Consider the following 17768-nt stretch of genomic DNA (forward strand, 5'->3'; position numbering starts at 1 on the left):
ACTTTATCTAGCTATACTTCTAGTTAAGATACCAATTTTCTAGCAGGACCTGGCTGCCCTCCCTTGTGTTATCTTGCTAAAATACTTCTATGACTTTGGACTTAATTGTGTAACTTGCTTTGATTAATGTCCTTGTGACTAGAAGTGAACTTATGCCAGTCCGGATCTAGCCTCAATATATTGTGGGTTCCTGCTTGCCTTTGTGAGCCTGTGAAGAGTTGCTTTCTCCTTCAACCTGGGCCCTAGTAGAAGCACCCATGGAGTGGTGCTGTCCCAGCTGCTCCGCACAGGGGCAGTGCAGTGTCAGCAGCGTACCCAGCCAGGGCTGAATGAAGCAGAGCCGCCCCACTGCACTCAGCTTAGATCAGCTGACCTCCCACTCAACTTGTAGACGTGTAAGAAATAAATTCTTATGGTTGACTGCCACGGAGATGTTAGCATGTTTGGAAGAATTTTGGGGAACAGTGAAAGGAGTATCACAAACAACAGAAAAAAGAACAAAGGAGAAAAAAAGGCATCGGCATTATAGAAACCGACACGGAGAGGGGAGATAGCCAGATATAAAATAGTTACTTGGGACTTAAAAAAAAGGAATAAGGACCCAGTGGTTAAAAACAACAAGAAACCTTAACTCTTAAAGTCAAACAAGTACTTGCATTGATAAACTCTCATGGCAGAAATTCACATGAATGTTTTTCACTCAGACTTCAAACTGGATTTGAACACAGGCTGCTCACCCCAAGAAGTAAACAGAAAAAAGGGGAAAAAAAGAAAAAGGATTTTAAAAAATTTACCCTCACCCCCCAAATAAAAAGCTTCACTGAAAAATCTATATTAAGTTTGAGTTTTCCTAAATATTCGTTTTAATATTTTCTTCATTTATTTAATTACACACACACACACACACACACACACACAGAGCAGACTTACACTCCAATATTTTGCACAAAGCAGAAAACCCAGGTATTCGTGTTAATCTCTCACCTTCTGTTGAAATCGACTTGGATGGAATGATCAATTACAAGGTCAGCAGGACAGATGGGGTTGATTTTCTCTGGATCTCCTCCTAGCTTTTTCACAGCGTCACGCATTGCAGCGAAGTCTACCACGGCGGGCACACCCCTAAGAAAAGAAGGCATTAGGCAGAAGATAAGTCTGTCAAGCATGTGTCATTGAGTTTTTTAGTTTTTGTCTCCACTGACAAAAAATTGGCAATGAAACTCTCATCAGTGGAGCTAACGATGACTTAGAGAAGTGAAAGTTTCTGAACACATTTCCTTGAGCAGAAATCACATAAGCAGTAAGTGACATGACTGCGTCGTACCTCTATGTGCAATTTTATCACTGCATTAAAGTTAACAACCAACTTGGTCTAAATAGAGAAACTCTGGGAAAGCTGGTGCCTAAAAACTCTGGAACTGTTACTAGCATGACTGTTTCCCATTCACATGGTGGGTTGACAAAGACCTAGAGAAAACATATGAACACAGATTCAACTTCAGACCAAACTTGAAGGAATGAATATAATTCAGAAAAACAGGTTATACATCAAATTTACAAGTGAATCCTTCCTTTTTATTATATTAGAGTATAAAATTTGGGTATTTTCCATAGAAAAATAAAATTGGGCCTCCAGAAGGAGTAAATTAATGTCGTTTAAAAATAGAAAGGTAGTGAGTGCTAGCTCAAAAGAGAGGCCGATGGGGAGCAAAGACTTCTGGGAACAGCAGGATGTGAACTGGGGCTTAACAGCAATAGGTCAGGCCTTGTGAACTCCTTATCACCCCTCAAGGGACTGCACGACAGTGTTGAACTGCACATCAATGTTCAAGTACAGTTGTTTGAAACTTGTCTCCCTGAGTGGCAGGACGTGGCGGGGGGGGGGGGGGGGAGATTCCAAGAGAGCTCCACTCCTATGTGTCTCCCCCTTCGCTGGTCCATTAGGGACTGCAGTCTTCAAGACCAAGACAGTGAGTGACCTTTGTCACTGGGAGAGGCGGAGGGAACTCATCCCAGCTTGCCTGAAACTAGCTCTTGCTGACTGGGATCAGTAGTTCCCTTTCGTTTTCAAAAGTGTCTGGTTATTGGGTAATAAATTATATAGTCACTGTGGTTGGCTTTTTATTTAAAGCTTTCTTTAAAGTCTGATGAGGGAGGCAGAGAAGAAGAGAGCAAAGTGACAGGAGGCTCACGTGAAGTCCTGCAGGATGACCCGAGCAGGCTTAAATGGCACTTCTATGTTCTTGTGCTGCATGACATTCCAGTTTAGGATATTTTCAATGTCATCTTTCTTCACCAGAAATTGATCACAGTTCCGAATGGCTGCCTCCAGGAGAACTCTAATAGAAAATGGTAAGCGTCCTAGGATAAAGGAGAAAGCATAATAAAACAAACAAAAATCATGAGACTCTTTATCATAAGAGAGCTTTAAAGCCCATCTCTATGTAATCTATATATACAAAAGGCTAATATGCCAAGTGTCCCCTCGGGAGTTCGACCAGGAGTTCGCTCGCTCGCGATGACATGTGCTCACCACCAGGGTGTGGCATAGAATGAAGGAAGGCCCCAGCTGGCAGCCTGAAGGAAGGCCCTGGCTTGCATCCAGAAGGCTCCGATCGGCCCTGATCGCTGGCCAGGCCTAGGGACCCTACCCGTGCACGAATTTCGTGCATCGGGCCTCTAGTCTTGATATAGGCATTACACTATTCTTCCAACTGGGAAAGAAGGTAAATGTAAACTGATTTTAAAAGTTTAAAATATGAAGGTATTGAAGATATTGAATGGATTTAGGACAAATTCAGTACTAGAAAATACCCACATACTAGGCAAAAACAAAATATTACAGTTAATTCTTTCAGAATAAATGGTTGCCTCACAAGTCATCATGAAAGAAACCAATGTAGATATTTAATGTATTATATGTTAGCAAGTAAAACACACATACACACAGTAATATTTCTCATGAAAACTAGTGTCTAAGAAATGAGAAATTAACTCCTTTACAATTATTGTAATTAAGACCAAAGTATAGTAACATACATCTCTCCAAGGAAATAAAATCCCAAACAACATATAGTGTGGTAACTGGGATTTCTAGGGTAAAACAATGGTAATTCATAAGAAAAACGACTTTGTTCATTTAAAAAGGAAATGTTCCATCCTGATATATGAAATTATTCCCCAATATTATCTGGAAAAGACAAGAGTATAAAGGTAGAAAAGCACAGGATTTTGAATAAAAAAGACGTGTTTTTGTCCTATTCTGCGTAATCACAAAGTTGTTATTTGACCATCTCATTGACTCTCTTTTGGAATTCAGATCCCTTAGCAGTTATTACACTTTATAAACATGATCTCTAGGGTTGTTACTCAGATTAAATGATATAATACATATCATATAATACACTCTATACCCTATAAAATGCTATATAAATGCTACATGTATATCATCATTATTACTACTTAAAAATGAGCAATGCAAGGTGTGTGTGTGTGCCCGCGCGCGTGTGTGCGTATGTATTTATAAAGCTTAATCCAAGATCTGTTCTCTGCTATGCCCTTTTCAACTCTCCTAAAAGCTAATTAATTACATAGCATAATTACTATGCAAATGAGATACCAATTGCTGCCACAGCACTTACTTCATAGAGCCATGTACCTACCATATCTTGAATCGTCTAATTTATTCAAATTGAAGAATTTCTTTCCTGGTTGTGCAGGATCCAAAGGCTCAGCGAGGTGTGCAAATGGGTTGCTCATGGTTCCTGATGGCTATGTGTCCCTGAAAAGGAACAAGGACATTTAATTTCTACTCTCAAAGCTGGACCTCATTTATTTTGAGCAGTGTTTGCTTTGTATAACAATTATGGTACACATTTACCTCAAGAAATCATTGTCTTTTCAGAGAGGGAGGTGGGATATAAATGAATATAAGAATGATCTTAGCAAATAAAATGGGTTTCTGTGAAGCTATTGTGAAACCCAGCATTCACCTCTGAAGAGAGCGTAAAGTCCCAAACTTCTTTTGTCTTCTTTCTACAAGTTTCCAACATTTTGCCACTGATAAGAAATAGGAAGAAGTGAAATGAAGGATGTGTCTCATGGTAAATCCTGAATATTTGAACAGACCTTTGAGCTGGACCGTGACTTGCTTGACAGGAGGTAAGAGGTCCATTGCAGGTGATATTATGCAACTGTATAAAACTTGGACTTTGGAAATGGGGATTTGAAAGCCGCTGCTTTCTGTTGTAAGTCTCTGCAGCAAAGTAAGTAAACGATAAACGTGTTGGTCAGAAGAGTTCCTGACTCAGTTTTGAATCTGACAACAATGGAGTGTTTACATCAGGGAATCTTTAAGGTAATATTGTGGTGGCATCGAGGCCCAAACTTCCAAGATAGGTTTGCAGGGGACCCTCTACCCAGCTCTGGGCAGGACTTCTCTTTTTATAAATTATAAGCAGTGAACAGGGAGGGCATTTTTCGTGGCCTCCTCACACATAAACGGCAATTTCAAATCATATATGTACAACTTAGAGCAGAACACTATGGGGTGGGCGACAGAGACTTGCTCTCTATTCCTACCCCTTGGGCAAAAACCCTTTAATGAATCCATTCCCCAACAGTCTTAATTTTAAGATAAGAATAGTAACATTTCCCTAATTAATCCAAGATTTTCATGAGTAAATATTCAACTCAAATAATTTTGAGATGACTGATGTGGAATGATCAACATATTGCTGTAAAATGAAAATAAAAACAACATGTATAGGAAACAACTCTTTGTGGAGATAAAAAGTTACAAACGGGCCTCTTCTCCACAGACAGGTCCCTATCTTCATCAAGACATAAAAGGGACCGGTTCCTCTAAGAGGGACAGCGGCCCCAAATCAGGTGGGGAAGGAGGACTCAGTCTTACCGTATATCCTTTTGCATGGTTTGCATTTTTAACTGTGTACACACATAACTTCCGAAATAGGGCTGTGTACATCTACTGTGCTTAAAGCCCAGTACTAGTTAGTTCTGGGGAGAGGCAGCTGGTTGAGAAGCAGCCCTGCCTTCCTGGGGCCACCAGCACGGGTGACAAGCCAGGCACCTGACGGGGCAAGAGAAGCTGGAGGAAAGAGGGGGTTGTGCGCCAGCAACGCTGCTGGGAATGGCTTCTGTCCCCTGGTCCCATGTGGGGTCTGTCAGAGCTGCCATCTGTGGGGGGAGGAAAGGTATCTGCCTCAATTCGGGCCAAGCCACTTCCTTCTTTAGGAATTCTGGAACTGAAACTAAGAAAGGTCAGCAAGGGACAATGGAACATACTGGAACTGCGCTTATAGAAGTATGTGCCCTAGAATCGGCATAGCATTACCTGGGATCTTTCTTGTTAAAAAATGAGTATTTCTGAGTGTCCCCCCTGAATTACCAAGTCAGTCTTTAATCTCCCAAGTGTTCCGGACACATTTTCAGTTTGAGAATCACTGGCGGACACTGTGGGGTAAGAAGCTTACACTTAGTTCAGGAGGCAGCGATGTACCAGGAAAGGTGGGTAAGTGTATGAAAAAGGGAGGGCCGTGTTCAAAGGAGAGAGGGGGTCACAACCCACATGCCTACATGGCCCAGGCAGGGAACCTACACGGAGCGGGCAGCAGAGGGCCGGGCAGCCTGGGCAGCCTGTGCCCGGCTAAGGGCGGCAGCCTCTGGGCTCCAGCCAAGGTCTGAGGCAGGACGGCTGGCCGTCCGGATTTTCACATGCGCTCTCTTGACTTATAAATGTCGGTACGTAACGTTTTGTAAACGACTGTGTGGCTGTGCACCATGATGGCCAACCAAACACGCCTGTGGGCCCTATTTGACTGCCGGTCCGTCCGCGACCTGTGTCCCGACCTGCCCTGGCAGGTGTACTGGCCAGGAGGAATGGTGGGGTAACCAGACAGAGAACACCCAGGCAGGAAACTCGGGTGAAGGTGAGACGGAACCTGGGCCGGCACTGGACGGCGGGCAGCTGGAATGGAAAAGCAGTGGATGGAGCAAAAGCTGAAGAGGCAAAAGGAGAGAAAAAGGCTAAGTGAATGGGAATCTCAGGGAGGAGGAAAAATACAGCTGGGCTCCGGGTGCCAAAGAGAGACTGTGGCTGTAGTGTTTGAGGAGAGAGCGCATTTAACATGAAGTGGAACAGAAATGCAAGAGACCTGCTCTTTATCCCCACTAAATGCGGGGCCAGGCAGGAGGGACAAAACCATACGGATACCGATGAGAAACAGGCTGGCTTGTCCCCAGGAGAAGTTTACAAACCCGTGGGCTCAGAAACGGCTTAACCATTCCACTGACGGAACTCTCGGGAATTTAAAAAGGCAATCACGCTGCTATCCCTCTGATCCTTCACGGATGCTGCTGCCCCAGACTCAACTTTCCCACCCCGAATGAGCCGCTGAAATGGCAAGACTGCTGTTTTGCCTGCCTGGAGTTGCCTTAGCTTCTCCTCAGGGGTCACCCAGTACCTTGGTCTGCGCCAGCCATTGTTACCTGTTGCCGGGGGAGAGAGCAGCAGCTGTGTTTTGGCAACCACCGCCCCCCCCCCCCCGCCCCCCAAAATGGATTTGCTTGGAAGCTGGGAAACGATCCCTCCACATGAGCCGGGAGAGCTCTGGAAATCAGAGCCACTCCAAGGTTCCACTCACCCTATGACCCTTGTCTCGAATCCCCTTCCAGGGGTCCCCAGTGCTTAGCAATCCCAAGAGAAAGCCAACACACAACAGCGCCCCAAGGAGGCTGGGAGGGGGAAGACCTTTGCTTGGGATCCATCAGAACCAGAGTAGAATCTAGTGCTCCTCGGCCTCCTCCCCTGCCCAGAACCCTCCCCCAGCCCAAACTTGAGTAATACCAGCTCCTGCTGACTCCCAAACTGTCCCAAGATTGGGGTTTAGTCTAGGAACCCTACCAACTGGCCAGGGAGCCTGCCTGCTTTCCACATGCGCATTAAGCACAGATCCGGTTTCATTCCCTTTCTTTTCTTATCTCCCATCCTCCTCTGCGGCACTTTGTCCTACATTTTTCAGTTTTACCTACTCCCCATTCAATCTCATAAAAGAGAGAGTCCGTGTGAATTTTTTAGGAGAGGGTGGCGTGTTACCCTATCTTTTTGGAAGGGGGAGAGTTAGAAGGATGGAGATATGTTTGGGTTGCTGCCTTTTCTGTTCCGCAGAAGGAGATGGCACGGCCTGAAGGTAAAGGGAAAAAGGAAAAAGGAAGAGGAAAGGAGAGCTGAGGAAATGGCATCTTCTCAGCTTGGAGGTTGGAGCTCATTCGGGACCTGTCCTTCCTGAACACCTGCCTTCAGATGCTGGACTGCTGACCAGACAGTCACAGTTCTTCTATGAAGGAATCCAAAAAGAGACACATGCACTGCATCGCAAGCCCTTCGCCATATCTAGTTCACCTTCGATAGTCAAGACAATTGACAACTGGTCGAGAAACAGTGTGTTTCAAAGCTAAGCCTTCCTGAAATTCCAGCTAGGTGACTGATAAAATATCATGACCATCACAGGTACATTTTGTGCCTGGGAGAGTGGGTATGGGGAAGAGAGTGTCAAACACCAGATTTTTAAGTTAAATCATGGAATATATTAAATATTAGGCACAGGGAGGCAGATCTGAGATACTTAACAAATGAACCATGCTCCCAGCAAAAAGGTGGAGAGAGTCCAGAGCTGGGTTCCTCCCCAACTACATCCAGTCTTGCAGCCAACTGACCTTTTGACCTGCAGAGACGCCTTCACCCGTGCATGTGTGGATAGGCATTAACCCATCACCCACCCGAGGGATTTGCTGACTTCGGAGGATACGGACGTGTGAGCGGGAATCAGAGAATGTTGTCTTCTGCAGAGATTCCCCTGACGAGGAAAGCCAGGCCCTGAGACCAGTGAACTGCCTGGGATCACAGGAATATGGAAGAAATTAGAACTGACTTTCCCTCCAATGAAATACAAATTTCCGGCAGGGAAAACAACAACGTAAAATCCTTTATAAGTAGAGTTGAAAATGTACTATGTAGGCATATCACAGTCCTCTGGCACTTTTAGTTCTATAATCATTTACTGAACCTTCCATGGGGTTCAGAATTCCAGAGAACTGACTGATAGCTATGCTCTGGGTAAACAACTTATGGTTAAGTTTTGACAGTCTGCCTGGAGTGAACAGTTTATTCCCAAGAATAAGGGCAAATCAACTTTATCAATATAAACATCAAACATACAACTCCTTACTCAGATTCAACATTAAGACATGAGAGCCCAGACTCAGACTTAGTCATAGTAAGTGACATATAAAGTTACAGAAAAGATATATATATACTAGAATCAAGTTTAAAAACCTTCAAGACTCTTAGTATATATTCATTCACACACATATACCACTGGATTGAAAATGCGTACAACAAAGAAAGATTAAAGTTAACACTGATTATCCCTAAGTAGAAGAATACATTGCATAAGGGGGGGGGGGGGGGGGGCGGCTTTAACTTTTTATGTTATACACCATTGAATATAACCCAAATTCTATTTTCCATAAGCATGGATTCATTTACTATTTACTAGTTTAAAAGCTGAAGCAGCCATTTTCAATTTTCACATAAATATCTTCAGAGGCTATTTCACACAGGAAGGCATAATCCAGTGATGGCGAACCTTTCGAGCTCAGCGTGTCAGCATTTTGAAAAACCCTAACTTAGCTCTGGTGCCGTGTCACATATAGAAATTTTTTGATATTTGCAACCATAGTAAAACAAAGACTTATATTTTTGATATTTATTTTATATATTTAAATGCCATTTAATAAAGAAAAATCAACCAAAAAATGACACGCGTGTCATAGGTTCGCTATCACTGGCATAGTCTCTATAAAATGAGAATTTGACAGCTATGTCTTTTGAAAAGATGATAAAACAGTCCACACGTTTCTGGAACTACAATATGCAGTTCTTTCTTTAATCATGTCTGATGAGGATTTCTTTAAAAGTAAATCTGTGACTATGACTTTTTAGATAAACCCACCTTACTCCCCAAAATGTGTCCTCCATTATCCACCAACGCAGTGAAGCGGCTCATGTTTAACTTTAGATGGACAACTCCATACTCATAGAAGTCGATCCAAGCTGCACCCCTTCCTCTCACCCCAGCCCCGCCCCCTCTCCGTCCTATGGAATCCTAGCAGGTATCAAGCTTGTTGGTGAACCCCATCTTGGTAGGTGGTGATAACTTTAAAAATATTACACTGAGAAATAGATGCTCATTGCAGAAATGTTAAAAAATGCAGTGAACAAAAAGAAAAGTCAATCTGTACTATGGTTTCATTTAACATGATTTTAAAACGTATTTGAATTTCTTAACAAAATGGATCAGACTTCACATTGTTCTGTAAATTGCATTTCTTACTCAGCAATAGACCACAAACATCTTTATAGGGCAATCATACGATATTTTATAAACTTCACATTGTTCTGTAAATTGCTTTTCTCACTCAGCAATAGACCACAAACAACTTTATAGGGCAATCATATGATATTTAATATCACTTTTAACTATACCATAAAAATCAGTCATTCAGATATATAACGATTTATTTAAATCCTTAATAAAATACACATACTCTTCAACTTATGTTGGGGTTATATCCTGCTAAAACCACTGTAAGCTGAAAAAATCCTAAGTCGAAAATGCACTTATTATATCTAACCTACTGAATAACATAGCTTAGCCAGGCCGACAGAACATGCTCAGAACACACACACTCGCCTACTTGGGCAAAATCATCACACCACTGCTGCCCAGCATCATGGGACAGTAGCATATTGCCTATTGCTAGCTAAGGAGAAGATCGAAATTAAAAATTCAAAGTACAGTTTCTACTGAATGTGTATGGCTTTCGCACCATCATCAGCTGGGGACCATCTGTACGTAGGTTGTTTCCAAATATTTACATTCAAACAATGCTACAACCTCTGCAAACATTTCTTTGAATAGGTTCTTAATCCATTTCCTTAAAATAAACTCTGAGCTTTCAATTCCTAGAAGCAGGACCGCGGGAGAGAGGCTGCCCATCTCCACCGGTCACACGGCACCAGGGTGCCGGGGAAGGCTGTTCCAGGTTTGTGACCCTTGTCTGAAGCAGTGAATGGAGTTGCCTAAACCAGGCAACATAATTTTTGTTTTTACCATTCGCCAAATTGAGGGATTAAAAAGCTAATCTTGGGTATTTCTTGAATTGCTAGTGAAGATGAATACTTTTCCATCTGTCTGTCAGACATCTGAATTTCTTCCTTCGTAAACTGCGTGTCTGCCAGACAGGCCACACTGAGTGACACAGAGATGGCCTCTGGTGACCAAATGTTCTCATCTCGGGCAGGACCTGACGGAGCGAACGAGGTGGATGAGACTCTAACCCCGGAGAAGCAAGCACTGCCCTTGGCCTCTCTCTGATCTTCAGGCTTGCAGTCTACAAGATTCCCCTGCACATGGAGGGTAGGCCCTACAATCCGAGTTCCATTTCAGCCCATGCTCGGGTGTATCGTGAACCTGGATGGGTAGAGCAAGGGAAGTGGCCAATTAGCTGAAGTCACGGGCAAAATCCCTCTGTGATCAGTAGTAGGCTTTGCCATCTGTAACCCAAACTGAACGTCCAAGCCCAGGCAGCCATCTTGCCCGTGGGCCTTCGGAGGGAGCCTGGGTACAGCATTCCGGGCAGAACACTGCTACCCCATCACCTTGCCAGGAGACCACCTCAGACCCTACACCCAGGCCACGGTGAATGCCACACAGTGATGCGAGTTGGCACAGCCAGATCTGTAGAGATGTGTGGAACACTCGACTGACTTTAGCCAAACTCCAGTGATCAGATAAAATAAGATTCACTTCTTCAGATCATTTCCTGCCTTTGGAGAATATAAGTCCAAGACTTAGCTGCCTCTGCTGTCAAGAGTTGGATCCTCTTATGTTGCCCAAGGACATAGAGAGGCATAGAGCTGAGTGGGCCCTACAGCCAACCCCAGGCTTTCCATGCACCTGTGGGAAGGAGCAGAGGAGAGGAGGAGCCCTGAGCAGCAGGACGCCAGTCAGCAAGGGGTGGGAGGATGGAGCTAACTGGGGGGGGGACGGGGCTTAGGGGGTACACAGTGTGCACAGGTGTCAGTTTCCAGGAGAGTAGATTTTTAAAATGTATGCAAACAACAAAAAGAGTTCCTTCTGTATTTCATGTGGTTTACCTGCCTCTCTTCCTCTCTTCTCACTTTCCTAAAAACACCCACCTGAATTATCATGGCTTCCAACTCCAAGGGCAAATATCACTACATCTCTAGAGTTCAATTCAGTGCACTATAAAAATTAGATATGTTGCTTTTTCTGTTTGTTTGTTTAAAGAGAAATTAATTGGTTCCACTCCTAAACGGACGGTCATGTATCCAAACGTCATTCTACTTATAAACAACTTTTTGACCAAAGTGAGATTCCAAGGATGTCTATGTGACCATAAACAAGCCTGAGGTCAGGACCGTTCAGGCCAGCAAACCACCACGGCCTGTTAACTTGGTTCTCTCGCCAAGCGGGGAGCAAGAGATCACTTGTTTGCAGATGCATCTAGGAAACTGGAGTAGCCCAAGTATCTCTGAATTTTTCCAGACACCAGATTGCCTCTTTGATCCTCTTAGAATCATAAAAAGTAATAAGAAACAAAACAAAAACAAAACAAAAATCTCTTGAATGCGGTACTTGTAATCGAAAGAATTTTTCAAGAGAAGTGATAAGAGCCATTGCCTGTTTTGGCAGAGAATGAAAAAGAGAAAAAGTAGTGCAGAAGGAGGGAGTTGGAGAGAGAAATGGCTTTATAACAGTAAAACCAAATCCATCAACATAGTTTTCTTTTCTATTTACATGCAAGGTGCACTTTACACTTTAAAAATGAACATGAGTCTGCCTTCTGTATCAGAAAGCTTTGACATCACACAACGACTTGTCTCTTTTTGCTAAATTTTTAAGTTAATCTGTTTTCTACTTGACGATCAACCAGAATCCTCCACCTATATTCCTAGGTCTTTTCAAGAGTTATAACAGCTTTTAAATGATTCCGTTTCATTTCAGATAAGCCACATTACCTTCTGTGCCTCGGTTTCCTAATCTGTAACATAAGGTTAGTCGATGATCTAAAAAGGCCCTACCAAGTGAGAAAAAATCTGACTTATTCCTTCACTCATTTATTCAATACATATTTATAGTATCCATATGCCACAAACTGTTTTAGGCAGTAGGGATACACCCAGGAACAAAACTGACGAAGTTCCTGCCCTCACGGTGCTCCCACTTTAGTGGAGGGAGACGGACTAAACAAATACGTAAATAGACAAGCAATGTCAGACAGTGAGCAGCTGTGTGGATAAAGCAGGGTGAGAGCAGTGGGGAGTGCTGGGGCCTTAAAGGACGACAAGAGATTAAGGCAGGCCTCATTGACATGGAGCCACTCGAGCAGAGCCTTGAAGGAAGCGAGAGAACAAGTTACGTGCAATCTGGAGGAGGGGTAAGATCACATACAAAGGCCCTGAGGTAGGTCTGAGAAAGGCAAGGATGAGTGCAGAAAAAGAGGACAAGAGGAGCACAGAGCAGGCCACTCTAGCGATTTTGACTGAAGACAAACTACAGAGTACTCTCCTAGCTCTACCTTAAGGTTTAAACTGTAGATTTCCAACATCTGAATTTGTTCAAGTTGGGTAAGAAATTAACTTGTCATATAAAGACTGCATTTAAAAAGTGGCTACTTCCTCAAATCTAACCCTTCTGTTTCTGAACCTCATTATGAAGTAACATTGGAAATTTCCAGGATGTATCCTAAAATGATCATGACTCACTCGGCAGACGTGCACAGCCACTGCCAAAGGCAAGGGTCAGGATTTGGGGGGCCAGACCATGGCCGCTACACTGCCTAAACCAGCAGCCCCTGCTCTTCACTTTCTGGCCAGAAAGTAAAACGCCTGCCTCTTCGAGGCTCCTGAGTGCTAGGCAGCAACCAAGGCGGCACAATATCATACGCAATCCCCAAGGAGAAAGGCTAGCCCCACACATCCTTGAAGTTCACTTCATATCAACTGCATTACCACTAACTCAAAAGAACGAAATAGTGCGCGAATATAAGCAGAGTTTCCCCAAGAAGCCTTGGCGAACTTGAGAATTTATAATTCCAGCGATGCACTGAGAAAAGAAAGGCATCTTGGGGTCAGGAAACATTTGGCCGGGAAATAAAGGACGAAGCTGGACGGGCCTTCTCAGAACCAGGGGTCCTGACCCAGCCCGAGCTCTGCTCCCGACCTCCTCCTTTCCTCGTGAAGGTCAGTGCTCAGCTTTCCTAGAACGTGGGTCCCCTGCCCTGCAGCAACCCCCATCACCAGTGGGGCTTCCAAACTGACCCGTGAGAGACCCCAACCAAGGCCTACCGCAGCCCAGTCCTGAGAGCGGGCGTAGGGGCAGGCGGCTGGGGTGTTAGAGCATCACAGAGGATGCGTAGTCGACACCCTTTCCTTACGAAAGCAGCCTGACGTCCTCCAGCCCCCGAGCTCATTTCCTAGAATCTTGACCTTGTCTAACTCAGATTTGAGAAAGAGTGTCCCCACTAGAGGCTGGCTGCAGGGCAGCCCCAGGCCTCCCAGGGCAGCCTTTATCTCCACGGCTTCACCCAGTTCCAGAAGGCATCTACCCCACCCACCTCAGAACTGCTTGGACTCAAGAATGATGACTCACGATAGACAAGCGCCCAGAAGCTGGAGGTATAAACCCGTATGTTTACTGGTTTTCCGGAAGGAAGGCAGCTGCCGGGAGGACCCGATGCTCCTGGCTTCCGACCCGCACTGGCTGGGCCCACAGTAGCGGGGCTGTGTGGTCAGGAGCTGAGACCGGAGCCAGGCTGCAGGCGTGCGGCAGGGAGAACGGAACGCACAGCCAAGTCCACCGGCTCTGAGGCCCGGCTCTTAAGCACTGTGCTCTGGCCCGTCTCAGGGTCCCCACCACACAGTGGCATGGTATCCACACGCAGAGGCCACTTCACTGGGTCCATGATGTGACAAGTAATAGAGAGGATTGGGCCATGACACATCTGGTGGCTGAGCTGTTCAAGAGAAGGGCCTGGCGCAGGTTCACGAGCTTAATGCGGACATTATGGACCACCAGGCCAAAGGGATAAAAGCCCCTGTGCTTCGGTCACACGCAGACTGGTCGGGAGGTAGTGGCAGATGGAGGGAGACCTTAACCTGCCTGGGAGGTGTGAGGAAGGCCTCCAGGTGCAGGCAACACCTTGCAGGAGCCTTGCAGAAGGACACAGCCAGCGGGAGGGAGTCAGGAAGAGAAACTGCGGGCAGAAAACAGCACATGCGTAGGCCCCGGAGGTGGGAGTCCTACAGGGTGCACGCTGGGCAGGCCCGAGAGGAAAAGGAGGGCGGGGTCCACATCACCAGGGACTTCGCAGATGGTTCGGCTTCATCCTGAAGACAAGGATGCACAGTAAAGGGTCCGAAGCCGCAGTCTCCAAGACCTGGTCTGACTGTCAGAGGTCAGCCTGGCGGTGGTGGGGACTGACTCACGGCCAGGCGGCAGGGAGGCAGGCTACAGTGCTGCTACAGTCACATCAGGAAAAGAGAACAGAGGCTCTCGATCTCTTATTTTTTAAAAAAGATTTTTATTGATTTCAGAGAGGAAGGGAGAGAGACAGAAACATCAATGATGAGAGAGCATCACTGATTGGCTGCCTCCTGCACGCCCCCCACTGGGGATCTGAGCCCGCAACCCCGGGCACGTGCCCTTGACCGGAATCAAACCCAGGACCCTTTAGTCCCCAGGCCGACCCCTATCCACTGAGCCAAACCAGCTAGGGCCAGAGGCTCCCTTTTTGAGTTAGACAAGTTCAAGAATCCCAGCACGAGTGAGGAAAGCAAGATGGACTCAGGGTGAGCACTGAAGACAGAGAGGTCTGGGAGGGCGCCTATGTCCCTCATTTGGGCGTAACTGGCAGGACCAATGACTAACATGGGAACCAGGATGTTGGGGTGGATTTGGGGTGACAACATCCAGCAGGCAGCTGCATACCTGGCCTGGAGCTCAGGAGCTCTGGGCTGGGACGGAAAGCAGGAGAACAGCAGCAATCACCAGGCATTATGCCATGAGCGCCACATCATTCCACCAGCACTGGGCCCGATGGCATGTGCTGGGTGCCTGTGGGGTGCCAGGCACCTCACCCACATTGTGTAATATGGTCTCTCAGCAGCTGCGTGAGAAAGGCATCACCATCCCATTTTATCGAGGATCAGAGGGGTTCAGGAACTTGCCAAGGTCTAGCGACTGGTACCTGGCCAAGCTGGGAGTCAGACCTAGGCCCCCTGGTGCCCGGGCTGCACAAGTGACAGCATTTTATAGTCACTCCTCACATAAGGACTCAAATTAGCCAAATGGATTTAAAAAAATTAAATCTCACATTACAACAATCTTCAAACTCAAAGGTACACATGTGAGGACTAGCTAGTCAACCTCTATTTCCCCTAAAATATCCTTAACTTTGGCAACATTTATATGATAGCTAACTTTTAAAGGGTGGGTTGCTGTCACCAGTATAGACATCACCAGCACAAACAAAGCAACTCACTCCTTACCTGAGCAAACAGGGATTTTATAAAACATACCATCCTGCAGACTAGCGAGGCTGTCAGGCCCCACCAGATTACACAACTGTACTTTTGGTGCGTCTGCCCTGGCGCAGCGCTTGCATAGAACGGACGGTCAGCAACGATTTTCACCCCTCCTCACCTAAAGAGTCAAACCTGGCGATGAGGTGGGAGGGCACTGTCTTACCCTGACACAGCTTCTTTGTGAACGATGCCATAGCATGAGCTGTGCTTCGTAATGTCACAATAATTGTCTTAAAAGAATGATGAGGATAAGGAATAATTAAGTGCTCCGTAAACATCTGCTTGAGCAAATCACACTATCCAAACACGGGCTTGCCCAGAGTCATCTTAGGTCAAGAACAGAATGAGACTCACACCAGCACTCATGCACTAGCCTTGCCAACTCATCAGAAGGTAGATAACTTTTAAAGCAAAGATGAGAGCAGAACACAAGGAATCAGAAACGACTGGCTCAGAGAGTGTGATATCCCTTTAGTACAGTGGTTTCCAACCTTCCTAAGGCCACGACCTTTTAATACAGTTCCTCATGTTGTGGTGACCCCCAATTTCATTGTTACAAATTGAACATAATTAAAGCATAGTGATTCATCACAAAAACAATAAGTAATCATGTATGTGTTTTCCAATGGTCTTAGGTGACCCCCGTGAAAGGGTCGTTCGCCCCCCAAAGGAGTCACGACCCACAGGTTGAGAACCCCTGCTTTAGTAGTTCTATGGCAGTAAGGGACACATACTTACTTACCTCAAGAGCCTGGTATGTCTCCCAAAAGACATATAATGCTCAGAAAGACAGATCCCTGTCTTTGCATGTTTGCAACAGAGAATCTCAAAGCCCTCTGGTTTCCAATCAACACCAAAACTCCGACTGCCATTTTCTGGAGGTAAGTATTCAAGATTCACTTACCTCCCTAAAGCTCAGTTACTTCTTTGCAGATTTAAGGTAACGATACCTGGCCTGCACTGCTCTGCCCAGCTCACAGTGGCTGCTGTATAACTAAACAAGGCAACAGAGGGAAGCACAGTGCAGGCTGGGAACTCTATACCTGTGACCTACCATTATTCATGAGATTGCTATCCACTTACTTCATGGGGCAGGGGGATTCTAGATATGGCCCATTTCTTTACTGAAGATTTAAATCTACATTTTAAAACACTATGGATACTCTGAAATCCATCCAGAGCCACTCTTATCTACTGGGGGAAAAACATTATAAAATCAGAAAAGACCTGAAGGCTCCAGATAGGTATTTGAAAAAAATGGTAACAGACCAAATTGAAGTCTTTTCGTCACAATGCTTTAAAACGTTTTAAAATCCTCACAGCTGACATCAAATGTTCTTGGTGCTAGGCGGGATCTGTGAATTTTTCTTTCAATGTGATGCATTTCTTTTATAATAAAAAATTTCCCACCCTAGCCGGTTTGGCTCAGTGGATAGAGCATCGGCCTGCGGACTTAAGGGTTCCAGGTTTGATTCCGGTCAAGGGCTCATGCTTTGGTTGCCAGCTCCTGGCCCTGGTCGGGGGCATGTGGGAGGCAACCAATCGATGTGTCTCTCTCACATCAGTGTTTCTCTCTGTCTCTCCCTCTCCTTTTCACTCTCCCTAAAAATCAATGGAAAAAAGGTGAGGATTAAAAAAAAAATTCCCTTCAATGAACTTGATTCAAATTAATGTAGCATCTATTCTCTAAGTGTCTCCTTTGCATTAAGCATTGCTAAGTAACACTGAAGACAAGGAAAACACTTCTTTGCTTCATACAAATAAATGAAACCAGGAGACTAAGATCAGCACACAAATTACTATAGCAGGATAAGGACCAAAAGAAAGGTCCCTGAGAGACAGCTGGAACGAGGGGAGTAGAGAAAGGCTTTGCAGAGAAGTGGAGAAGGAGGGAGGGAAGACACATTTACACGGCAGAGCAAACACGACCCAGAGAGCAGGACAGCACAGCAAGCGTTCAAGGTCCACTCGGTGGTTGAGCGGTGCTGACACTGGGGCAGGGGTGTGTAAAGGTTTGGCTACAGCAGTCAGACCATGCTTGTTGCTAAAAAGACACAACAAAGAGGAATATTTT

General features: G+C 45.3%; 1 protein-coding gene across 1 annotated transcript in view; it reads right to left on the bottom strand.

Annotated features, from left to right (window-relative positions):
• ACO1 (aconitase 1) overlaps positions 1-17768 on the bottom strand; it is a 61512-nt gene that overhangs the window by 38719 nt on the left and 5025 nt on the right. Inside the window, exons 2-4 of the mRNA XM_059656491.1 lie at positions 3663-3781; positions 2193-2361; positions 985-1122 (exon numbers count right to left, since the gene is read on the bottom strand). Of these exons, the coding sequence (XP_059512474.1) occupies positions 985-1122; positions 2193-2361; positions 3663-3759 (404 nt within the window). The 5' untranslated portion in view covers positions 3760-3781. The remainder of the gene's footprint in view (positions 1-984; positions 1123-2192; positions 2362-3662; positions 3782-17768) is intronic.

The sequence above is a fragment of the Myotis daubentonii genome, chromosome 11, assembly GCF_963259705.1.
Source record: "Myotis daubentonii chromosome 11, mMyoDau2.1, whole genome shotgun sequence".
Lineage (NCBI taxonomy): Eukaryota > Metazoa > Chordata > Mammalia > Chiroptera > Vespertilionidae > Myotis > Myotis daubentonii.